Genomic DNA, 26,086 nt, shown 5'->3' on the forward strand with positions numbered 1-26,086 from the left:
ACGACCCCCTCTCTCTCTCAATAAACATTTACACTCGCTCTCCGAAACCCATCAATGAGCTGACTATTTTCAGTCTACAAGTAATCATTTCAACCTCATTTGTGCACAGGTAAATAACTCTTAAGTCTGAAGACTTTTAATGATGCTCTAATGTGGAGTCAGCGCGTCTCCAGTGCGTAATTGTGGAAACTTTGAACCGCCCCCGAAATCAGCCGGTGCGCTACAAGCCGCACTCTTTCTGCGAGAGCTTCTTTTACGAAAAAGAGATAAAATTATGAGAACGTAACAAGAATAGTTTTAAATTTGAAACGTCCAATACGTCTTCGAGGATGTCACTTCGAAGCAGGGCAGGATTTTATCGCCAGGAGATAAACAGAACCGTTTGGGACGTTCCAGAGAGATACAGAGATCTAATCCAGATCGGAACCGGAGCGTATGGAACAGTCTGGTTAGTATGTTTTGGTATTTAAAAGATTGCAATTGTTTAAACTGTAAGAACAAGTCGGGGGGTTGTATATATCTGTTTCTCAGTTCTCGGAATTTTATGTAGATATTTGATTTGCGCAATTGAGTTTTCTTTGTGACGTAGCATGCTTGAATTATACCTGTATACAAATTAAACGAATGACGTGCACGTTCGATGTAGTTCGAAATCGATCTAAAAGGAATGCGTTGGAACGCTGTTCTGTTGCTATGGTTACATTAGATGAACGCATCTTTTGTTCGCGAGCGTTAATTTGGAGCGCTTATAAACTTAGTGGCTTCTAAAAAACCGCGTTGTTTAACTGTACTATAACGTCAAATATACATCACTTTCAGCCTTTTGTTATTCGGAGCCATTAAATTTACTATAAACGGACATTTGGTGAAATTTGTTATGTAATCAAAAAGTCTTAAAAAAAGAATATTACTCTAATAATAATCATTTTTAATATATCATGCTAGCAGGAACCCTTAAACTAATTACTTTAAGCTTTTGAAACACATTTTAGGACATTTTTGTGCTTCATGCAGCTCATCAAATGTACATCCTGAACTATAGTTTACTAGAGTGTTTTAAGCGGTGAGCGCTTATAGATCAATTTGTCCAGTTGTATCAAAGAAATTCCAACTGTTTTCTTTATTTTCCTTCTCTAACCAAAACTGAAAACTTTTCTCCCTTTGCAAGACAAGAAACTACATAACAAAGCCCCCCTGCTGATGCCATTGTCTGTGTTTATCAAGCAGAAGTTGGCGAATTAAAGGGATCTTTAGTTTACGAAGTCATTGTGTTGGTCCTTCAGCTTTAATAGATTCTTCACTTGTCTAAGCTAACTTGCATAATGAACATGTTCTGTAAGTTTGTTCACTAAAGAGCAAAAAATGACTGGTATTGTTGTGGTAGAGTTATGTGTTTTATTATGGTAGAGTTGTGTGTTTGGAGAGTTTTTTATATATTTAAAAAACCTTTAAATGCAAATGTCCATAGATGGTCTCAGTATTGTCATGTTTGACAAAGTGCTAAAGTCATGACTGAAATGTTTATCTTTCTACAATATAAAGTTCAGCCATTGACCGCAAGACAGGAGTTCGAGTGGCCATCAAGAAGCTCCACAGACCGTTCCAGTCCAGACTGTTCGCCAAGCGCGCTTACAGAGAGCTACGACTTCTCAAGCACATGAAACATGAGAATGTACGTTAACAGCCTCTACATTTACCTCGATCTCTATTACGTTTGCTGTTTTTTCAAGCTACTTTTTTAAAATGAGCTGAAACGACACAATTCTTGAGATTTTTTATGATGACTAAATTGTTTTAATCCACTTAATTTGAAATACTAATAAGTTAACTTAATTCCATCATGTTGTCCTAACACACATCGATTATATGGAGCCCAGCATTTAAAATGGAGGGTTCCACACAATTCATTCAGGTCATCCCTACACAAATCGATTAAGTTAAAGTAGATTGAACATGAAACAGTTAAGTTGTCCCGAAAGAAATCTCAAGAGTTGTTTTGTTTACTTAAGTGGTTTGAACAAGGAGCAAAATAATTTTTTTGGAGAGTATAAGAAAACTAACCTCATTACTCTCGTTCATTTTCCCTCATATCTCTTTCAAACTGGACAGGTTATCGGGCTGCTGGATGTTTTTACCTCAGAAATCTTGTTGGACAGATTTCATGATTTGTGAGTAGATTCAGACCTAACGCACACTTTATGTTACCAATAAAGTTCTAACTAACCCTAATTTAACGTCTCTCTTTCTCTCAGTTACCTGGTGATGCCGTTTATGGGCACTGATCTGGGAAAGCTGATGAAAATGGAGAGACTGTGTGAGGACAGAGTGCAGTTTCTGGTCTATCAGATACTGCGGGGTCTGAAGGTTAGGCACAAATACACACACAATCACATTTGGGAAACACTATGTCCTGCTTTATAGCGCTGTAGTCTCTATAAATCTCTCTGTCCCTCTCTCTCTTTTTCCACAGTATATTCATTCAGCCGGGATCATTCACAGGGTATGTGACCTCTGACAGTTTAATAAGATGCACAGAGGGGGTTGGGTGACCATTTCATTCAACCCTGACATTCATTCATCCTCTGGCCAGTCCTTCTCTTTTCTCATCTCTGAGAAGATGTAGAGGAATTTGTTGAAAGTAATAATAATTATTGGAAAAATTGTGCTTCATTTCAAATTTTGACAATTGGGTATATGTAGAGCTTCAAAGGATTGTGGTTTGAAGTATAAAGATTTTAAGTAACTATTTAATTAATTACTATTTTGGCACTTCACTGTGATCTTTTAATTTGTCATCAATTTATTTTCATTCTAAATATGACATTAAGCCTAGTGTCTTCTGTAAATCATGGTAAATAAATTTATGATAGTTATTACTAGGGCTGCACAATATTGAAGACATCCACCCTCTGCGAATGTTATAACTCGATTAAATGGGCATTATCAGAGGTTACCAACTGATAGATATGGGCCAGTACTGGTAGACTCAGAAGGCTGTTATCATCCATCCACATGGTTAATCAGCTATACTAATAGAGAAGACTCCAGGTCCAGATCTGTTTTTACATCACTGTGACAGTTGGTTTAGGGTAGGGGTAGAGGTACATGTTAATAAAATAAAATTAATGGCAAATTTAAAAAATAATATTACCAAGGCTGTACGTGATATATAGCTGATTAACCATGTGGATGGATGATAACAACCTTCTGAGCCTACCAGTGGGTGCAGAAACCCTTACTGGCCCGTATCTATTAGCTGATAATCACTGATAACGCCCATTCAATCGAGTGACATCATTCGATATATTTCTCTCTCTGCGATATATATTGCAATATAAATACAATTTCACCAGATGACTTAACTCTTATTAGGAAAGTCATTTATTTCGATTAATCAGGATGATTTTGTAGGGGAGTGAATCATGTATAGGTCTATATATTATTTTATATAAAAAATATTTTTATATAATTTATTATATAAATATAATAAACAAACTACAGTCTTAAAAAACGTAATGGAGCAAAGATTAAGTGAAATAAACAGTGCTTTGTCAGTTTCTAGGGAGTCTAACAGCATTCAGGTAAATTAATTGAATAATTAAATGTAAAATAACACTGCATGGTCTTCATCATTTAAATAATCCAATAAAAATAATCTTTATTAGTTACAAACGGTACTTTTTCTATGTGTCTTGATGCTTTTAACTATCTCAAAATGTTCACACACTTACAATCCTTATAAACGTTGTATAAACATACGAATGACAAACTTTTACTCTAGTGCAGTTCAGTTCTGCAGTGACTCCACAAATCACCTGTGTTTTGACCTATGGTTGTTAGTCAACTATAATCCCAACTCAACACTGCTAATCCTGCAATCTGACTAGTGCGGACACGTTGCGATATCGATGCTAAAACGATATATTGTGCAGCCCTAGTTATTACTTTTTACAATTAAAAAAACATCTTACACAATTTTTTCGTTCTCCTCTTTATCTAGACTCTTTCTAGCATATATATATATATATAGGATATTCCTTAAACAAACATGTGTTAAATTGATAAGGAAAAAGGCTTTAGATATTAAGACCTATATTCTGAAACATTTATTGAATTTATTTGAGTTTATGATATATGCAAGTAAGAGGTATAAAAATAAACTTGCTTGCCACATTGGTTGATTTTATTACTTGTTTTAGCAATAAACACACTTAACTTTTACATTTTCATTAAGATTTGTGCATCTTGTTTGTTTTGCAAGGTAGTTTTGTGTTTATTTTAAATATTGACTTTGTTTGTCGTCATTCAGGATCTCAAACCAGGAAATCTGGCAGTGAATCAAAACTGTGAACTTAAGGTATTAAACCAACGGTTAAAAAAAATAGTTTTTATAGTCTACTTCTTTAAATGCTCATATAAAGTTACAATTACTTTAATTCAAGATTACACACATTGGTTCGCTTCAAAAATGCTGATATTTATTTAAAAACACAAATCTGAACCTCTGAATTTAGATCCTGGACTTTGGACTTGCGCGTCAGGCGGATTCAGAAATGACGGGTTATGTGGTGACCCGCTGGTACAGAGCACCAGAGGTTATCCTCAACTGGATGCACTACTCACAAACAGGTGACATACAGAACTACCAATAAAGTACAGATAAACGTAGCTATGAAATCAGCTAACCACTAAAAGTCACTGCAGGACATCTCAATGAGTATGATTTTTTTGTTTTTGTTTGTTTCAGTTGATATCTGGTCAGTGGGCTGCATCATGGCGGAGATGTTACTTGGAAGGCCACTTTTTAAAGGCAATGACCGTATCTTTTTTCTTCATGCAACTACTGCTTATTACAGGCTCTAAAGATTTCAATCATAAGATTGAAAAGTACCGTAAATGTTGTGTGCGGTATGAACATGCATCACAGAAGCTGCCACTGCACATTACTCCATTTACAAGTAAAAACTTACTGCTCTTTATTCAAAGATTACCACAGTCAATAGAGACTGCAGACAATCGGCTCTTTTTTCCCCCAATAAATCCTTAACTTAGACTTACAGACCTAGACCAGCTGAGAGAGATCATGAAAATCACAGGAACTCCAGCTCCGGATTTCATCACCAAGCTACAAAGCCAAGATGTGAGTGTGTCACACATAAAAAGAAAGATTAATTCATTACATTTTCACTCATGCATATACACAACTGATTTCTTCATCCATTCATACAGGCCAAAAACTACATCAGAGGTCTACCTAAAGTCCCAAAGAAAGACTTAAACACTATTTTCTTCAAAGCCAGCTCAGAAGGTAAACTACTTCTTTCTTTTGCAACATTGTTAAGGTCAGATAGAAGTTGTTGATGATTCCATCCACCATTTCTTCAGATTGATGGATGGAAGCATACAGTTGCTAACGTCTAATATGTGTGTGTATGTTTTTTTTTGTTAGCGGTGAGTGCTCTGGAGCTGATGCTGGTTCTGGATCCAGATAAACGCGTAAGCGCTGCAGAGGCGCTCGAACTTCCCCTTTTTACAGAGTTCAGAGAACCTGAAGAAGAGACGGAGGCCCTGCCTTATGACCACTCCATGGACAACACAGAACTGCCTCTGGATCAGTGGAAACGTAAGTGAAAATATCTTAATAGTTAATTTACTAAACCTGCAGGTTTAGACTAAATTTAATAAACGGCAAATGTGAATGAGACCATAAAAGTGTTGAAAAGAGCGTTCAGTTCTTCTGGTTATCTACTTACTCTCTCTTTCCATTAATACAGCATTAAAGGTAAACTGCTAGATTCATATGACATGACACTGTCAGAAATCAGGGTTCAAGAGTTGTCCCCTTTTCAGAAGGTACACATTAAAGCAGGGGTGTTCAAACTCGGTCCAAAAGCATATTAAGAGCTTGATTAGCTCTCCTAGGTGTGTCTGATTGGGGTTGGAATTGAACATTGCAAGACACCGGCCCTCCAGGACTGAGTTTGGACACCCATGCATAAAAGAGACCATATTGGTTACTCAAAGATACTTATTAGGACACTAATATGCACTTTTAAGGTGCCAATATGCACCTCTTAGATAAATTTTTCCCTTATTTTAAGCTTCAAGAGTCAAAGAGTCAAGGTCAGCCACAAAAACAACAGTGTCTATGCATTTTGACAGATTTTTTCCTCTTTGAGATTTCATTCTTAAGCATAAAGATACTTTATTGGCATTTCATTTAATGATTTAGATTCAAATATCCTTTACTGAAAAGTTATTTGGGAAACCAAAATTGTTCTTCTATTGCATTGCTATGAAAACCTTTCTGAACTTTATAATTAAGAGTAATTTTTAAAGACAAGTTTGTTTTCACAATCTGTGCAAGATGTTAATCAATTTAGCCATTAATTTGTACATGTTGAGGTTAAAGAAGAATGATATATAAAATAATTTTTTTTAGAAAAACTATAAGCTTCTGGAGGAAGCAGAACCAGAACTCAACTCTTACACTGTAAAAATGCTGGGTTACACACACGTCCTTCATGTTGTCCCAACACAAATCAAGTTAAACTTAATTGTTATTACAAATTAAAGTAAACTGAACATAAAACAAGTTGTCCAACTTAAAGTTTGTGTTTGTTCAACTTATATTAAATTAGTAGTTTGAACATCAGCAAAAAAATGTTTGTGTGTGTGTGTGTGTGTGTGTGTTATTCAAACACACTATCATTCATTATTTTGTTTACTTTGCAGGTCACACTTTTACAGAGATCCTGTCATTCCAGCCGCCCGTCACAGAGATCAGAGACTCCAAAGAAACATCACTTTGAGTGAACACCGATTTACCTCAATGTCACTGAGCTTTATGCATCAATATGTGACATAAAGACATGGCCAAACATTTAATTAATGTAAACTGTGTGACTTTGTAAATAAAAGTAAGAGTTGTTGATAATGTTGCTCTGTTATAAGGTTCCTGTTTATTATGAAATCATGTTAATTCTTTCAGAAGCATTTGAAATATAGAAAATACCCTGCAAACAAAACACTGTACTTTAATTTGTCCTAATCATTCTACTTTGGCAGTAAGCTTGTGGTAAATTTACTCTACTGGTCGGTTTATTTATTAATGCCATTAATGAATTACACAATAATTAAGTTACACAGAATATGCACATTTAACACCACAACAGTTTTGTTTTAAATAACAAATAAAACTTCATAATCTTTCATGATTTATAATGAATGTAATTATTTCAGACCCTGGCTAAACATTTTTTATAGTAAAATATTAAGTACATTTACACTCTGTACAAAACCATGATCCTTTTCTTTAAAAAAAATAAAATAATAATAATAAAATAAACTTGCATAACGCATCTTAGATAACTTTAGATTTAATGTCAAGTTGCTTTTAAAAAAAACTGAGATAGTAAGGTTTCTTATACAACTCTGCTTATCAATGTTTACTGGTTAAGTTGCACATCAAGTATTTTCCCACAAATACAGAAAAACTAATTAAGCCAGTGCAGGCTTTTAACAAATAAATGAATGAAACGTCAAGATTAAACATAATTTAGGCTGAAACATGCTTCAAATGCTTGAAGAGCACAAGTTTACTTTGACTAGGAACAACTAATAGTAAATTCATTTGTTACTTAAACATGACAATTGAAATAAAAAACTTTTTATTTTAACTCTTAAAAATGCTGGCTATTAAAATATTTCAACTAATCAATGTTTTGCTTATTTGCTTAAGCAAGAAGTGCAAACACTCATTAAACAAAGTGTTCATTTTGAACATACTGGGGCTTTAACAACAACAAAAAAACCTTTAAATCACTAATGAAATATTTATTATTTACTTATGAAGTCTGAAACGAAATACAGGTTAGTATCTTTAAAACGATTCAATTGCAATTAGATGTCAGTCCTTTTTCTTAAAGATTAATCCACTCTATACTGTATGGGTATACATTTAAAATCTCTTGTAAAAAACAAGTATTTTTCAAAGTCAGTTCGTGAGAATTCACCTTAAAAAATAGTGAAGGTCAACACCTGTTCAAATATGATTAGAAGCTGCTTGTTAAATAACCGACCTTATGATGCATCTGTGACCATCAGCTCTGAGCTCTATATAAACGCTGCACGCTCCTCTCAGATTGTCTTCTAATCTGACTTGACAACATCATGCAGAGAGCTGCTGTATTTCTGCTGCTGACCGCTCTCTTGGCCAATGGACAAGGTGAGAAACGGTTTAATTATTTTAATGAATTTATTCTATGCTTGTTGCTAAGTGTATTGTCCAAACTACATCCTACAGAGTTACGCTGGGAAAACTCATATGATCAGCCCCTGAATTTTCAGTGTCCTCCAGGACAGTCCATATCCTACGTAAAGAGGTGAGTGGAAAGCAGAAGGTGCAGATTTTAAGGTATAAACACTGTGTTGAAATATAAATAAACTAAAAGGTAATATATCATGAGCCAATGCAGCCTCATAGTTCTAAGAAATTTTACTAATGTTGTATATGTTATAAAGTGTTATTATAGTAATAATATACAGAACTTAAGTACACTGTAAAAAGTGATTAGTTACTTAAAACAAGTAAACCAATTGCCTTAAAAGCAACAAGCTGACTTTACAAAATTAATGCAAGTCAATCTATTGTAACTTTGAACTATTAAGTTGACTTAAACTTTTGCTAATTAATTTGCTAATTTTATTTGCTTCATTTTTATGCTAATTTTTTAAATAAAAGTAAACTAATCGCTATTTTTCAATACACCTTTATTATATTTGTTTTTTTTTCTTCCCAGCTTTTCTCTATCTAGCAAAATGACAGTAACTAAAATAAATCTGCTCTTCCAGACTCCTGCTCAGAAGTGTGTCTTCTAAATATAATACAGGCAAGTTTAGATTTTATAGACTTAATGAAGCACCAAATATGTAATATTGTGATAATTGCGGCAATTATTTAAAAACAGACGTGCTAAAATTGTCTGACACTGTAAAAAATTATTAGTTGACTGTGAAAAAAGTGAATACAATTAGCAAAATTATCAAAATTAAGTCAACAGTTAAGTTACAATGGATTTACTTACATTATTTTGGTAACACTTTACAATAAGGTTCATTAGTTAATGCATTTACTAACATGAACAACACATGTACAGCATTTATTAATCATAAATGAACATTTACTAATGCATTATTAACAGTCAAGTCCATGCTTGTTAACATTAGTTAATGCACCATGAGTTAACATGAACTAACAATGAACTACTGTATTTTCATTAACTAATGTTAAATAACACGAACAAATACTGTAGTAAATGTATTGTTCATTGTTTGTTCATGTTAGTAAATGCATTAATTAACATTCCCTAATGAACCTTATTGTAAAGTGTGAACATTATTTTTGTAAAGTGAAAGTGTTGCTTTTAAAGCTATTGGTTTACTCGCTTTAAGTAATTAATCACTTTTTACTGTGTATTTGTTTATGATCAGAAAATAAAACCGATCCTCTCTGTTTTCTTGCCTCCTGATAAAACCAAAGCCAACATGAGAATAAGTATGAAGACCGGGTGTGGGAGTTTGGCTGTAAAGACACCTTTAGCTCTGGTTCAGACTGTTTTCTGTCTCCGTACGTCAATGACTTCGACCAACAGTTCACCTATGAGTGTCCACCAAATCACATCATGTCAGGAATGAGCAGCTACCACAGTGATAAACACGAGGACAGAAGGTGAGCTCTGGTTTTTGACTGATTTCCACATTTTATGTGAGTTCACCTGAGGAAATATTATTATATATCTTTATACAGGTGGCAGTTCTATTGCTGTAGAGGTAACCGCGTCTGTACTGGTCAGTGTGAGTGGACCACTTATGTAAACTGGTTTGATGAGCTCTTTCACTGGACTGTCCCAAACCAACACTTCCTTACGGGTGTTGAAAGCTACCATGAGAATAAATACGAGTAAGTACACATCCTCTAATGTCAATATGAATATTGGCTAATGTTGCATAGAATTCTCTCTTGAATGTTTAATTAATTCAAATATTGACTATTTGTTTATCGACAATGTTGACAAGGTTTCTAGCCGACAGTCAAATATGATGCTGTAATCATAACAGCATGTAAAAATGTCACATTCCAATAAAAGGATGTCTTTTTGTTTTATTTTTCAGAGACCGTCGCTGGAAGTATCAGTACTGTGCCAAGTTGCAATGCTGAGACTCTCTTAAATGCAAATACAATCAAATTAAAACCTGAAATGAATACAAGACTAAACACAATGTCAAACTGGTGACTATTAGTGAAAAAGAAATTTGTATCAACTTATCAATACATTTCAGTCACATAAGTTCTGCGTGAGTCTGTTATTTCTCAATTATAACAGTGTTGGAACCATAAAGTGAATATTGCTTATATTTGGGAATAGATTGGGATGTGAAATGTTTTTGGGGAATTTTACATTCTTGGAGTTAATTTTCTTTCTTCATAATTTATATCTTGCACCTTTTTAATGATTACTATTTTGGGGCACATTATGATTGCTTAATATTGATTGCGTTATGATTGCAAGGATGCTTCTCATTTTTAGTTTTGTTTGGTCTTACTGCTGTGTTCAACACAACAAAACACAAAGTTCTCACAGATCAGTTACAGAATTACCCTGGCAGCAAAGCAGTAAAGTACAGAGTGCCACAAAGGTCTATCTTAGGCCCTCTAATGTTTTTTTTTTCAACCTGCATGCTGAAGCTTGGGTTATTATTAAAATACTTGGCTAGTTTTGATTGTTATGCTGATGACTTTCAGCTATACATTTAATTTATTCATTTCCTTTTTGGCTTGGTCCCTTTATTAATATGGGGTCGCCACAGTGGAATGAACCGCCAACTTATCCAGCGTACGTTTTACGCAGCAGATGCCCTTCCAGCTGCAACCCAACACTGAAACATTCATATACACTCATTCACTATGGTCAATTTAGCTTAACCAATTCACCCGTACCACATGTCTTTGGACTGTGGGGGAAACCGAAGCACCCGGAGGAAACCCAGGCGAACGCAGGGAGAACAGGTAAACTCCACATAGAAATGCTAACTGACCCAGCCGAGGCTTGAACCAGTGACCTTCTTGCTGAGGGGTAACAGCATTACCTACTACACCACTGTGTTGTCTACATTTAATCAATTATTAAAGCTATCAAAGAATGATCAGTCATTTTAGAATTGAGATAAGACAGCAAATTTACACCAAACACCTGCACACATTTGCCTATATAATAATGTACAATTTGGTAGTAGAAGGATGTAATGTTGCTTAATTATGGAGAGGAACTTTTTTTGAATATCATATTTTTCATGTTAATAAAACAGCTTCTTAGAAACACTGCCAACAACATTTCTGTTTCTGATGCAGACAATCTAGTACATGCATTCATACGATATTCAGACTGGACAGTTGTGATGCTCTATTAGCTGGCTTGCTGTCATCTTTATTAAGATATTCGTAAGACTTTGTAAGAACTTCGTTAACAGTTTAAGGGCATTGTTAAAACAATTCTAAAATTGTGAAAAGGTCAATGTTCTGTAATAAAAACCAGACTTTGCACCACTTCTTTAGAATGAAATTCAAAGGTGTGTATGAAAAGTTTAAAATCCTATAGCTATATCACACTTTTAATGGCTTAAATGCCTAAAAAACATTTCTTCTTTGGTCTATGAGCATTATAACCATTTTGTTTTTACAATATTATGTTGTTACATTCTTAAACCAACATAGTTTGAAATAAAAACCAAAACTACTTGTTTTCAGAATAAATAAATAAATAAATAAATAATACTTGAATTAGATCAAGAAAGTATTTACAATAAGTTAAAAAAAACAACAACAAGGTAAGTTAGAAAAGAAAAGATTTCCTACCTCACTGGCTGCACTGAAGAGTGGTGTTTCTTCTAAATGTGTGTCTTTCTTCCGGATCTCAAAGCGGGAAATCTGGAAGTGAACCAATACTGTGAGAAGAAATAAATGACACCAGCTCAACGGAGTAAAATAAATCATTGAATTTGTCTTTTTTCTTACAAAACCTATTAACTGAATGATTCAAATTTTATTTGCATGCTTTTATTTATTGGTGCCCTAAAAAATATAATAAAAAAATACATAAACTTTTGAATTTGAATGCATTAACACAGAGTACCAGAGACTATTCTTAACTGGATGCACTACTCACAAACAGGTCAAACATAGAACTACTAATGGAGCGCAAACAAACGCAGTTATGACATCAGCTAACCACTAGATGTCACTGCAGGACATCTCAATGAGTGGGAACAGTTTTTATTTTCTGTTTCAGTTGATATCTGGCCAGTGGGATGCATCATGGTGGAGATGTTACTTGGAAGGCCACTTTTTAAAGGATATGATGATTAACCTTTTGTGCTGGAATCCTTTTTTCTGCCATGAGTCACAGAGTGTGTGGTGTTGAAGTAACACAAGTGTTAACTTGCTAGGAATTATTTCTTTCTTTGTGTTCAGTGAGCAAATACAATGTTTGATTTAACCATTTGGTGGTTGTCATATTAGTTTTGATTTATTGAATTTCTTCTTAACATCATTCCATCATCTATGTGTATATTTATGACAAAAAACAGTTACCTGCACTCAATTAACAAACACAAAAATTAACAAGAAACTACAGACATATTAACATTAAAAGCATCAAAAAATGTAACAATAAAAAAAAACAATATTTATTTGATTTCAAAATAACACTACATCGCACAAATATAAACAGAAATTTGAATTGAGTTCGATAGCACTCTATTGGAAGAACATAGAAAGTCCATCCATTGACCACTGGCTGAAAGATTTGACATTACATTGCACTGGAAAGAATCACCTACAGTAAAAAGGGCAAATTAAAAAAGTACCATAAAATTGGGGACTTGTTTGTGCAATTTTTGGAACATAACTATACAATGGCACAAGCAAATACCTCTCATGCTTCGGGTTTATTGATTGATATATGTATATGTGTATTTCTGTATGTGGAGTACAGTATATGTTTTTCTTTGCCTTAGCCCATGTATAACAATACAATTACCTGTTCAACTAAATTAGGATGCTTTGGGGGAGGGAGGGGGGAAGAGTTAAATTGTAAAAAAAAAAAAAAGTATTTTCATGCTTAAATCCAAGCGTTTTTCAGCAATAAAGTAAAAAATAAAAAAAGATTTTTCAATAAAAAATTGCACGATTACAAATAATGCTTGTGCTTAAAATGAAAACTCATCATTAAAAACAGATGCCAAACCTTTTTCATGTATTTAACTTGCTTTTTTAACATCAGTGAGAATTCACCTTAAAATGGTGAAGGTCAACACCTGTTCAAACATGATGAGAACACACTTGTTAAATAACCGACCGTATGATACATCAGTGACCATCAGCTCTGAGCTCTATATAAACGCTGCACGCTTTTTCTCATAGATCGTCTCCTAATTTGACATGACAACATCATGCAGAGAGCTGCTGTATTTCTGCTGCTGACCGCTCTCTTGGCGAGTGGACAGGGTGAGAAGCTTTTTGAACGTTTTTTCACTTCTTATAAATCAATATATAGGCTTGTTGTGAAATACTCTGTCTGAATCCATTCCCACAGAATTACTCTGGGAAAATGCCTACGATCAGCCTCTAGACTTTACCTGCCCTCCAGGACAGTCCATCTCCTATATAAAGAGGTGAGTGAGTGGAAAGCAGATACTTTGTATTTTGTTGAAGAAATACAGTATATGTTTAGCTGAATTATGAATAAATTTAAACACATAATAGATTTGCATTGCAGCAAGTTATATGGCATAAATTATTCAAGTTAACTGGAACATACTGCTTAAAGCTCATTTTATAACTAGTTAAATGCTAAGAAATAATTACATTTCGTAAGCGATTTTGGGAATTTTATCATTGAATATTGTTAGAATACGTTAAACAGTATATACCATTATGTGCTTAAAAATAAAGACCAGCTAAATTTGTGTTATCACAAACGTTCTGTTAACATTACTGAAAAAAAGGTTTGCTAACTTTGGTAGAACGTTAACTGAAGTTCTGACATGTCCCTTGATTTTGTTTGGAACTCAATGCTTCATTTCAAGAGTGCTTTAGTTTATTATTCATTTACAAAAAGTGAAATACAGTACTGACGGTAAGTTCTTGTATATAATTTATCTATTTACGACTTTTCAATTACTTAAGGGTTGTCCACACTCAGTCCTGGAGGGCCGGTGTCCTGGAGAGTTTAACTCCAACCCCAATCAAACACACCTGAACAAGCTAATCAAGCTCTTACTAGCTATACTAGAAACTTCCAGTCAGGTGTGTTGAAGCAAGTTGGAGCTAAGATCAGCAGGACACCGGCCCTCCAGGATCGACTTTGGACTCCCCTGAATTAATCCTCACTGTATTCTTTCATCCTAATAAACCAAAGCCAACATCACAATCATCATGAGGACCGGATGTGGGAGTTTGGCTGTAAAGACACCTTTAGCTCTGGTGCAGACTGTTTTCTGTCACCGTATGTCAATGACTTCGACCAAGCGTTCACCTATGAGTGTCCAGCACACCACTTCATGTCAGGAATGAGCAGCTACCACAACAACAAACATGAGGACAGACGGTGAGCGGAGATTTTCTTACTAATTTTGACATGTGTCACCTCAGGTAATCTTGTGACATATCTTTATCCAGGTGGCAGTTTCACTGCTGTAGAGGTATTGGCCAATGTATTGCTGAATGTGAGTGGACGACTTATGTGAACTGGTTTGATGAATACTTTCACTGGACTGTGCCCAACCAAAACTACCTGGCGGGTGCTGAAAGCTACCACGAGAATAAACATGAGTAAGTATGGCTACCCAAAATATTCACTCTAAATACTGACAGGGTGATCAGCTGATAGGGTTCCTTATATCCGCTTGCTAATTGAATAAATATATGGACATATATAGTTAAAGTCAGAATTATTCGCCCCCCTGTTTATTTTTTTCCCCAATTTTTGTTTAACAGAGAGCAGATTTTTTTTTTATTCAACACATTTCTAAACATAATAGTTTTAATAACTCATTTCTAATAACTGATATATTTTATATTTGCCATGATGACAGTACATAATATTTTACTAGATATTTTTCAAGACACTTCTATACAGCTTAAAGTGACATTTCAAGGCTTAACTAGGTTAATTAACTAGGCAGGTTAGGGTAATTAGGCAAGTTATTGTATAAGGATGGTTTGTTCTGTAGACTATCGAAAAAATATATAGCTTAAAGGGGCTAATAATTTTGGCTTTAAAATGTTTCTTTAAAAATTAAAAACTTTTTTTTATTTATATTTTGGGAAATATTTAAAAAAGAAAAAAAAATTCAAAGGGGGACTAATAATTCTGACCTCAACTGTTTACACTCTCAGAAATAAAGGTACAGGAGCTGTCACTGGGGCATGTAACTTTTCAAACGGTACAAATTTGTACCTGAAGGGTCCATAATGATACCTTATGGAGTCTATGGTGTAATTGAAATGGCTTTTAGTTTATGAATTTTAATAGTCATTATACAGAAATATTAAATGGTATATATACAGTGTATGGATATGGTAAATAAATATATAGACATAAAGCTGCTTAAAAATAAATATATGGACATGATCAATTACACAAAAACACCAGACTGCAGAGCACTACAAATAGCCAATCTGAGTTGGATAATAAAGATTAAGTGCCACATTTAACAAATAAAGCGAATTACTGCAATTACACAATTTTCTTGTAATTGCACTACGGGAAAAACAGGGCATCGACTGGAGTAGAATATTCTAAGAGTGATTTTTTAACAGACTTTTAAAGCCAAGAGGTCATTGCAGTGGTTCAAGGTTTTAGTGAATCTGACACTAATAATTCCAAACAACATGTGTACATCAATATTTCCAGTATTTTCAGATAATTCTGTCATTTACCCTCTGAATTTTTTTTTTATTTAAAAATTGATAAAGGTTTTCAGTAGACAATGATTATGCTAGAATAAAATGGCATATAAAGAAAATGCGTATTTCAATACTAATGTGATGTTAATTTTATGCTTTTCAGAGACCGCCGCTGGAAGTACAAGTATTGTACGAAAGTGCAATGCTGAGACTCTCGCAAATTCCCTCAAATTCAAATACAATAAATCTGAGTTGCACATCTGAATAAGTCATTTTCGGTTTATGAAATAATGTGAACCGTAGTGATTCATGATTTCTTCTCTTCTGGAAGGGATTTTCAGAGACTTGAAGATCCATCAATATTCTGCATTTTAATTCACTATAAACTGTATTATTAATTCACATGGTCAATGTCAAAATTATTGTTTGCTTTTTTGATTAGTGACTTAAAATGTGGCCTAATTACACCTATCTAATTATCATCTTGAAAATAGGACTGTAAAAATATAAATGACAAAAAATAGGAATTGTCTAGATTACAAATGGGCAATTTTACCGTCTTAAAAAGATGTAATTTCCTTTGTTAAAATTTTATATCTTGCATGGAGCACCAAATAAATCAGAGTTGCCACTGTGATCCATTATAAATGTTGCATGAGTTAAAGATTTGAAGGAAGAACAGCTCATTTTAACCAGTCAAAATGATTCCGCCTATGACCACAAGATGGCAGCACATACTAAGTTTGCATTGAAACAAACAGTGTCACATTATATTCTAGTGACCTAACTACTAAAGCACTCCTACTGTAATCATTTTATCAGCTGCAATGTTGCAGTTTGCCTGCCCTCCTTGCCCTTTTCCTGGCTTCAATTCCTCATTGAGCTGCTTCGATTGTCCTCCCTCTCCTTTGAGTCTTTTCAACTGACCTTGGCTGGGACTTAATATTTAGCTTGAGGTCACATGGCTGTAGGAAACAAACTAACAAACCCACAGTGTTATTGTGCGCACTTGAGGAAGCAGAAATGTCACAGATGGTTTTGGTGATGTATGTCTAGCAGGTGGAACGTGGGATAGACAGGGCCGGTTCATGGCCATAGCATATCCGTCTGAAACAGGGCAGATATCCTCACACACACACACACACTCACTAAGACTAAACGTTTGTCAGTGTGACCGGACGCATTATAAACAGCAACATCAGCAGAGACTGAGAGAAACACGTGATCATTACGTACTGTAGAAAGGTTTAGAAAGGTTTTCACTTTATATTAAGTGGCCTTGGCTGATGCAGTATTAACTAAATGGTACATTGCACGCAATTAGTACATGCATGTTTTTGCATTGCACATATTTAAAAAAATACCTACAGGTAATTATTATTAGTATTTATTTATAAATATTTTTAAGGGGGTTTCACCTTTTATTAAGAAAGGATAGTGGAGGACAGACAGAAAACCATTGGGAGCAGAGAGAGGGGAAGGATCGGCATAGGACTTCGAGCCGGTTATCGAACTTGGGTCGCTGTGAGCACCATGGTGCTATATATTGACACACTTAACCACTAGGCTATTGGAGCCGACCCTACAAGTAATTATTGAGCAATTAATTTCTGCATCTGTAATTACACCACCGACCCATGCCTAACAATCCAATATATATATATTATGCTTAGCTCATTTTCACCATTAAAGTGGCAGTTGTCTTTAACCACAATAATTCTCATATATTTAAGAAAGGTTATGATGTCTAAATTGAATATATATTAATTGGCTATATCTACCATGTACTTACATTTAATTAAATAATATGGTCCAATAGGACGGCACAGTGGTTAGCACTGTCGCTACAAAGCAAGAAGGTCGCTGGTTCGAATCCCAGCTCGACCAGTTAGCATTTCTATGTGGAGTTTGCATGTTATCCCCTTGTTAGCGTGGGTTTCCTCCAGGTGCTCCGGTTTCTCTTACAGTCCAAAGACATGCGCTATAGGTGAACAGAATAAACTAAATTGACCTATGTGTATGAGTGTGGGTAAATAAGTGTGTATGGGTGCTTCCCAGTACTGGCTTGCAGCTGGAAGGAAAATCCTCTAAGTAAAACATGCTAAAAATAGTTTTCGGTTTATTCCGCTGTGGTGATCTCTAAAATAGAGACTAAGCCGAATGAAAATGAAAAAAGAAATATGGTACAATGCAGTTTTAAAATAAACACCTGCTTGTATTTAATCTATATTCGATATCTGTACTTACAGTTATTTACAAGTGCACACAACCCTTACAAAATAATCCTCACTTAAACTTAACAGTTGGGCTGGGCAAATTGGTCTAAAATCTAAATCTGGATCAATTGAACATTTTAACTTGATTACAATTAATGAATGTTTATTTTATTTATTTTATTTTTTGCCCATAGTTCAGTGACAGATTTTGGACAGTAAATATGCTCACATATTAAGAGATTTTTGAATGAAGGGCGCATTACTTGATTTTTAAATAACTGAAGGAAACACACAATCTAAAATCAACACCCTCAGAAATAAAGGTAAGTGAGTTGTCACTGGGGTGGTACCTTTTCAAAAGGTTTAAATTTGTGCCTTAATGGTCCATATTAATACCTCAAGGGTAAATTTCAGTTACTAAAAAGTACAGATGTTCCTCTTAAAAATTTTTACGCACTAATATATACATTTGAGGTACCAATATGGATCCTTTCAGTACAAATGTGCACCTTTTGAAAAGCTACCATCAGAGTGACAGCTCGTGTACCTTTATTAAGTGCATGATTATTTATTGAACATCAACACTAAACAACTGAAATTAAAGCACACATTGCCTAAATAACTTGCACTTTTGGAAACAAAATTAATTATTTAATTGTTTTTCAAAATAAGTAGTATCTCTTCTAAATAAAATAGCTTTTGTATATCCTGTAAATAATACTTTAAAACAGTACATTTCTTTTTATCTTCTTTAATCAATTATTCCAATGTAAATAATAATTGTAACAAATCTCTGACACAGCTTACAATCATCATCAATGTAGTGCAAAGTACTTGATACTTGACCAGAGATGACCACGAAAGTATAGACGAGCCTCAGTTTAAAAAGTAATTGAAAAAACTGCTCTGGAAAAATTTGATCAATTATAGGTTCTGAATGTTCTGATTAATCTCCCAGCCCTAAGTAACAGTTCCACCAAACCTGACCCCTATCCCACCTAAGTAGTACAAGAAGTATTTTGCAATGCAACCTGAACCCAATAAGTACAGTACATTGCATCTATTACATTCCATTAACATTACATCTATTTTCTGATTGTATTTAAGCTCACTTAATATAAAATTTCTTTTAAAAGAGGCAATTCTGGTGGCAAAACCGATTTGCGTCTTTAATAAAATTCAGCTTTTTTTTCCTCATTTTGGCGTGTGTTTGGTTCCCATGCTTCGGCTTGTCTTTTCACACGTCTCAGATATCGAGCTAAAAGTGAAACATCTCTCATTGTCAAGGTCTCTCGGGGGACGGGGGGAGGAGGTGTTAGACAGAGAAAGAGGGGAGAAAACGAAAAATAAAGAGGAGAATAAAGGAATAGATGGCAGCGAGGGAGGGTGGATGGGGCGGAAGGAGAGAGAGAGAGCGATAGAAAGAGGGAGAGAGTGTGTCCCTGCCAGGACTCACGTAGACCCACAGCTGCAGAGCCTTTCTGATCCCAGTACCTCCCTTCACCCCTCCGTCACGCTCCCAGAGCTCAATATGAGTGAGTGTGTGTGCATGTGTGTGTGTGAGAGAGAAAGCGCCCTCCTATTTGTAGGTCAAGCTGTTTAAATAACCTGATTGTCTGGGTGGCACCAAACAAACTCAGCAACCGACATGAGTGGCCGATTCTCAAAGTTACACTACACACCACATCTATCACACACTGTATATACATGCAGAGCTGGGTTTTACATGACATCAGACCATCCCTTAATGCTGTATTCTGATTGGTTGCTCCTTTGGTCTTTTCTTTACGGGATTTGCTGTGATTGGTTGCTAGTTGGCTTTGTGTCTCTTATTGGCTGCAGCTTAACAAAAGTGACTTCTGGACATCATCAGAAAATAATCCAGTAAATGAGGATCGGGACTCTGATATAATAAGTAGAGGCTGGTGTCTGTTTATTAGCCCATATATTCATGGACTTAAAGTAATGGAAATGTTAGCTACAGAGTCTTATATGGAATTAAATGGAAATGGCTTTCAGTTTATGAAGTATAATGGTTATTATACAGATATAGTTGACCAAAGACTGACAATTGAATTGAGTTAAATGGATGGTTCATGCAATAAGGACGATTCCATCATCCCTTCTCACCTTCACGTTATTAATGGTTACTTGCTGAAATAGATTTTAAGAAATGTTTAAATGAAACCTGTGACATTTTTGTCCCACTATTCGAAAAGTTCCTAAATGCACCATAAAACTAATCCACATGAATTATGTGGTTTAATCCAAGTCTTGAGAGGAAAAATAATCGCTTTATCCAGCTTATTTGGCAAAGCGGAAGTATAGTAAGCTATTTTCTGAACGTGTGAGACTACATAATCAGAGAAGAAGAAAATGCATAAAATCAACTCCAATCCAGTCTGTTTATGGACACGATAATAATTGCAATAAAGTTTGCAGCATTGTGCAACATACTGAACTGTTTTTGTACTGCAAAATTAATGATTAGTGGATAACGTTAAAAGCAGTGAACATTCAAGTTATAAAAATGTATTCTGTAAGATATAATTTGTGTGACAAAGATGAAAGATTCATGATTTTGCAACACAAATATGAGTAAATGATGGTTTTTATTTTTGGTACAAAATAAATCTTTTTAGGAAAATATGCTTAATAGTATAGACCCATATGTGTTAGATACTTATACAAATACATTTATATGTACACTGTTAAATCATCTTTCTTCCCCTTTCTCATGCTCGGTTTGAACAGCAGCACATTCTCTTGACCATGTTTACATGCCTGAATGCATTGAGTTGCTGCCATGTGATTGGCTGATTACAAATTTGCGTTAACAATTGGTTGAACAGGTGTACCTAATAAAGTGTTAAAAAAATAAAAAAAATAAATTATATATATATATATATATATATATATATATATATATATATATATATATATATATATATATATATATATATATATACACACACACACACACACACACATATATATATATATTATTGTTGGTCGAAAAAAACCTTGCTTATTAAACAAAAGTAACTTTAAGTCAGAATTTGCCACGGGTAGGAATAATTTTGTGCTTGACTTTCTATATGTATATTTTGTAATGTATAGAATTGCATTTTGATCCAGAATGCAAAAGTGTCAACAGATTTTAGAGATCTGTATACAAGTTTTTACAGATTGTATTTCAAGGGGTTACGTTGGCATGTACTTAAAACATGTATTTTAAGCTTTATGCAATGATAAAAGTGTCTATTTTGGGTGCTTGCACATCCTCGCACATCTGAGTTAACAACAAACCAGCTATAATTTGTGCACACGGTACCTCTAATTAGAGAGCAGCTCAATCTCCATTAATCAGCTTGGGTGTGAGAGCTGGAACAGAAGACGTCTGCTAAGAGGTCATCTGGACACCGGTCAGATGCATTAGAACATTCTGTGATCAGGGTCTTCAGAGAAAGCCAGAATGATCTGAGAGACAAAAGATCAATCAGAGGAGCAATAAAAGAGGAGAAACTTCTAACACACTCATTACTCATCTGTAAGATCACCTGTTAAATGTGTGCACAAACGGCAGCAGTTTAGACGTCTGATATTTGAAAGCATGCACCGAGTCCACTATTTTTAGCCTGGGTGGTAATTTCAAGGTTTCCTAAGGAGAGCCGTCTAACATCATCTTGGCAGCGGGTGATTCCAGCTGGCTGTCTGGGAGAGCTGGTGATTCTGACATTGATAGGCTCCTACAACAGTGGGGCATCTGATTACACATTGTCTCAAAAGATCAGGAGTCTGTGTGAGAAGAGAAGATTCATTTAGACGCGTGTAATTGACTGGCAGTCTGACTCATGAGTTTTTCTTTTGGTAATGAATGACTGTATTAAAGTCACTGCGATTTTTAGTGTAGCTTCTAAAACCAAATATAGATTTCTAAAGCTATCTGACGTTAAAAGAACTGGTATTGTGTTGTCTAAAAATGAAGATGAACTTGTCTTGAAAACTTGACACCTTTTATTCATTCATTTTCCTTCGGCTTAGTCCAATATTTATCAGGAGTTGCCACAGAGGAATGAACTATTCCAGCATTTTAGGCAGCGAATGCCCTTTCAGCTGCAACCCAGTAGTGGGAAACACCCACACACACTCATTTTTCATACACTACGGCCAATTTAGTTTATTCCTTCATTCATTCATTCCCTTTATTAATCAGGGGTCGCCACGGCAGAATGAACCACCAATTTATCCAGCGTTTGTTTTACACAGCGGACACATTTCCAGCTGCAATCCCAGTGGAAAACACCCATGCACACTCAGTCACACGTATACTCATACACTATGGCAAATATAGCTTATTCAATTCACCTATACCACATGTCTTCGGGGAGAACATGCAAACTCCAATCTAAAATGCCAACTGGCCCAGCCGTGGCTCGAACCAGTGACTTTCTTGTGTGCGTGATAATAATAACAACACCAACAACAACAACAACAATAATAATAATAATAATAATTCCTTTATTTATATAGCGCTTTTCTAGACACTCAAATCACCTCACACATTGGGGAATCTACTCATCCACCACCAGTGTGTCGCATCCACCTGGATGATGCGATGGCGGCCATATTGCGCCAGACCGCACACCAGCTGATTGGTGGAGAGGACACAAAGTGATGAAGCCAATTGTGATATGGGGAGAGTTAGAAAGCCATGATGGACAGAGGCCAGTGGCCAAATTTGGCCAGGATGCCAGGGTAAACCCCTAATTTTTTTTTGAAAGACATCCTGGGACTTTTAACGACCACAGAGAGTCAGGACCTTGGTTTAATGTCTCATACAAAAGACAGTGAGCCTCTCTATAAAGACAATTTTTTAACCTCTGTGGCGATAGACAATAAAGTTTATTGAATAGAAAAAAGTTTACTGAATTAAAAGTATTTTCAGTTTGAAAGAAATTGCAATTGTTTACCTAGGAAAATGTAGTTTTACCGATTGCACTAACCGCTAACTGTAAATCTTGAGAAATTTGTATTTCATTATATATTCCAAAACATATAACATTTAAAATCAAATTAAACAAAATCTTTTGAAGTAATTAACAAATTATCATCAGTATTACACTTGAATGCTTACAGTTTATTGAACTGGATTTTTTATTTTCAGTTTGAAAGAAACAGCATTGGTAATTTACTTAAAAAAAAACAATAATTATATTATACTGATAACAGATGACTATACATTGTAAATCTTGAGAAATATGGATGTCATATATTCCAAAACATATAACATTTATAAATGACATAAAAAACTGTAATCTAACATATCTATTGATTCATTTTCCTTTAACTTTGTCCCAGATTTATCAGTGGTCACCACAGCGGAATGAACCACCATCTATTCTGGCATGAGTTGTAATCTAACAAATTATCCTCAGTATTGCACCTGGATCCGTAACCACTGTTTCCCCCTTTTATTGTTTGATAAACCTGATATGAGTGACCATGTGATTAATTTTAAGGATATAATTATCACCTGCCTGTACAGAAACTGTGAGAAACTCTATTTACTGTAAGCCACACACACCTTCAGTATTAGATTTCGTTTTTTGAATGGATGTGCTTTGCTGTGTTTCTCTGTGCAGCTGGTTCCTTTAGCGACAGCAGACATGGCAAGCTGCACGTTGCAGCAGCGCTGAGCTCAGCCAGTCACTGAGGCACAGTGCCAGACAGTCAGCTGACTATACAGCCTGAAAGAGAGAGAGAGAGAGAGAGAGAGAGAGTAGAGAGTGAGAATATAAAAGATTCTTATAAAAGAAACATTGTAAATATACTGATTATTATTATTTATTATTAGTTTTATCCATAAATGTTGATTGTTAAATGTGCAGTTTATTTTGATTTATTATTATTTTGATTTTATTTTTTCATTTAATTAATATTACTTTATTTTTTACTACTACTAATATTTACTGTGTTTACTGTGTTTTTTATATTTATGTATGTTCTTTTTAATGTAAAGTTAATAAATGCTTTGGCAATACATTTGTAGAATTTGTCATGCCAATAAAGCAACTATTGAATAGAATAGAGATCGATTGAGACATTTTACTCTAACAACAATCCTTTAATTTACAACTATTTTTAACACATCAATGAAAAGTAAAAAGTAAAAATGGAGTGAAATAATGTACACAATCATTCACCAATCAAACTACAGTTTCCAAACAACCATTATGACTAACTTCCCAGAAACGTTGATAAACACCATTTAGAGTGTATTTTATTTTATTGCTGGATTTTATAAGTTCCTTTAACACCAAAATAACATCAGTGAACCCCCGGCCAATCAGCTTTCGTTTTCATGACAACCAAATAGCCAGGTTTGCTTGTCCACACATCAAATTTAATAAAATATGGACTTGCATCTAGTTAATGTTGTATTTAGGGAAAGAGAGAAAGAGAGAGAGAGTCTATGAGAGGATATAAGTGGCTGAGAGTTGTAAAGGGGAAAGAGAGAGAGAGAGAGAACGAAGGACTTTGTAAGGGCCAAAAAAACAAAAATGGCTTGGAATTGAAAGAAAGAAACTGAGGGGGGACTTTGAAAGGGTGGAGAAAATGAGAGAGTCAGAGGTCACAAACTATTAACATAATGAGGCATTTTGTGCGATATTTAGCAGATCCAGTGAGAGAGCGAACTGACTATAGCTGGCTGATACAAAATATGGAAATAGACAGCTGAATACATTAAATATTTTACAATGGCCTACTTTGATTGTCTGCAATTGGGTTTGCAATTTTGAAGATACGTTATTAGTAGTATATAGAACAGGGGTGCCCAAACTTTTTCCTATGAAGGGCCAAAAACCAAACTTGTCTGATGGTGGTGGGGCAAAGATAAACATACCAAAGTCAACTACATTAAAGTTGCCATGGGTAATTTGCTAATTTATTTAATATTTAAAAATATTACATATAAAAATAAACTAGAAAACATTGTTTTATATTAACTAATGCAGTATATATATCTTTAATTTTTTTTTAATTGGAGTTATTACAGCTAAAAACAGTCACTAATGTCTTCTTCATTGTCCTCTGTCCATTCATTTACAAGATTTAATTTAGTTTTTTAGTTTTTTTTGTAGCCTAGCAATAAAACAAACAAACAAAAAATGTTACGTTAAATTACAAATTACGATTTCTGTCAAAGGCATTCACCCCCACCCTTCCCATTATTCTCACTCTATTCTCAGATGGGATGGTGGGCCAAATTAAAGATTACCAAGGGTCAACTTTGGCCCGCGGGCCCTAGTTTGGGCGTCTCTGATATAAAAAAGACAAGTAGATCGGTAGACAGTTAGACAGATGGATGGATGGACAGTTAGATGGATGGACGGACGGATGGATGAATGGACGGATGGATGAACAGACAAACAGATGGACGGTTAGATAGACTGATGGATGAATGGACGGGTGAATGGACAGACAAATGGACGGATGACAGTTAAATGGATGGACGGACGGACGGACAGACAGACAGATAGACGGATAGACAGATGAACAAACAGACGGACAGATAGACAGACAGTTGGATGGACGGACAGTTAGATGATGGACAGACGGATGGCTAGATAGATAGACAGATGGATGGATGGATGGATGGATAGACGGACGGTTGGATGGATGGACAGATGGATGGACAGAGGGACTGATGGACGGATGGCTGGCTGGATGGATTAAGGTTGGATCCATGAATGTAAAAATGAATGCATGAATGAATGGATGGATGGATGAATGAATGGATGGGTGGATTAATGGAAGGATGGATAAATGGTAGGATGAATAAATGGGTGGGTGGATGAATGGATGGATGAATGGTTGGATGAATGGATGGGTGGATGAA

At 35.0% G+C, this 26,086-nt stretch overlaps 3 protein-coding genes and 1 long non-coding RNA gene across 6 annotated transcripts in view; 3 read left to right on the forward strand and 1 right to left on the reverse strand.

Moving 5' to 3' along the window:
- Window positions 1-26,086, reverse strand: part of LOC147844613 (uncharacterized) — a 90,396-nt gene that overhangs the window by 23,207 nt on the left and 41,103 nt on the right. Inside the window, exons 4-7 of one of the 3 annotated variants that reach the window (XR_015482512.2) lie at window positions 23,771-23,933; window positions 21,744-21,981; window positions 21,518-21,663; window positions 11,915-11,986 (exon numbers count right to left, since the gene is read on the reverse strand). This is a non-coding gene — a long non-coding RNA (uncharacterized LOC147844613). Of the gene's footprint in view, window positions 1-11,914; window positions 12,004-21,517; window positions 21,664-21,743; window positions 21,982-23,770; window positions 23,934-26,086 lie in introns of those variants that run through there. The other 2 variants (XR_015482514.2, XR_015482513.2) reach the window with 2 other exon arrangements.
- mapk12b (mitogen-activated protein kinase 12b) lies at window positions 164-7,023 on the forward strand. The gene is given in 12 exon segments (NM_001044841.2): window positions 164-448; window positions 1,543-1,672; window positions 2,110-2,168; window positions 2,253-2,364; window positions 2,471-2,500; window positions 4,310-4,357; window positions 4,515-4,629; window positions 4,748-4,819; window positions 5,061-5,140; window positions 5,230-5,308; window positions 5,450-5,623; window positions 6,736-7,023. Coding segments are annotated over 12 exon segments (1,095 nt in total). The 5' UTR covers window positions 164-329; the 3' UTR covers window positions 6,813-7,023.
- si:dkey-14d8.6 lies at window positions 8,170-10,349 on the forward strand. Its single transcript, NM_001044839.2, is given in 5 exon segments — window positions 8,170-8,227; window positions 8,306-8,384; window positions 9,542-9,730; window positions 9,809-9,961; window positions 10,174-10,349. Coding segments are annotated over 5 exon segments (522 nt in total). The 5' UTR covers window positions 8,170-8,172; the 3' UTR covers window positions 10,220-10,349.
- Window positions 13,480-16,235, forward strand: si:dkey-14d8.7. Its single transcript, NM_001044836.2, is given in 5 exon segments — window positions 13,480-13,564; window positions 13,653-13,731; window positions 14,478-14,666; window positions 14,738-14,890; window positions 16,131-16,235. Coding segments are annotated over 5 exon segments (522 nt in total). The 5' UTR covers window positions 13,480-13,509; the 3' UTR covers window positions 16,177-16,235.

Source organism: Danio rerio, chromosome 4 (genome assembly GCF_052040795.2).
Source record: "Danio rerio strain M-AB ecotype USA chromosome 4, GRCz13ab, whole genome shotgun sequence".
Classification (NCBI taxonomy): domain Eukaryota; kingdom Metazoa; phylum Chordata; class Actinopteri; order Cypriniformes; family Danionidae; genus Danio; species Danio rerio.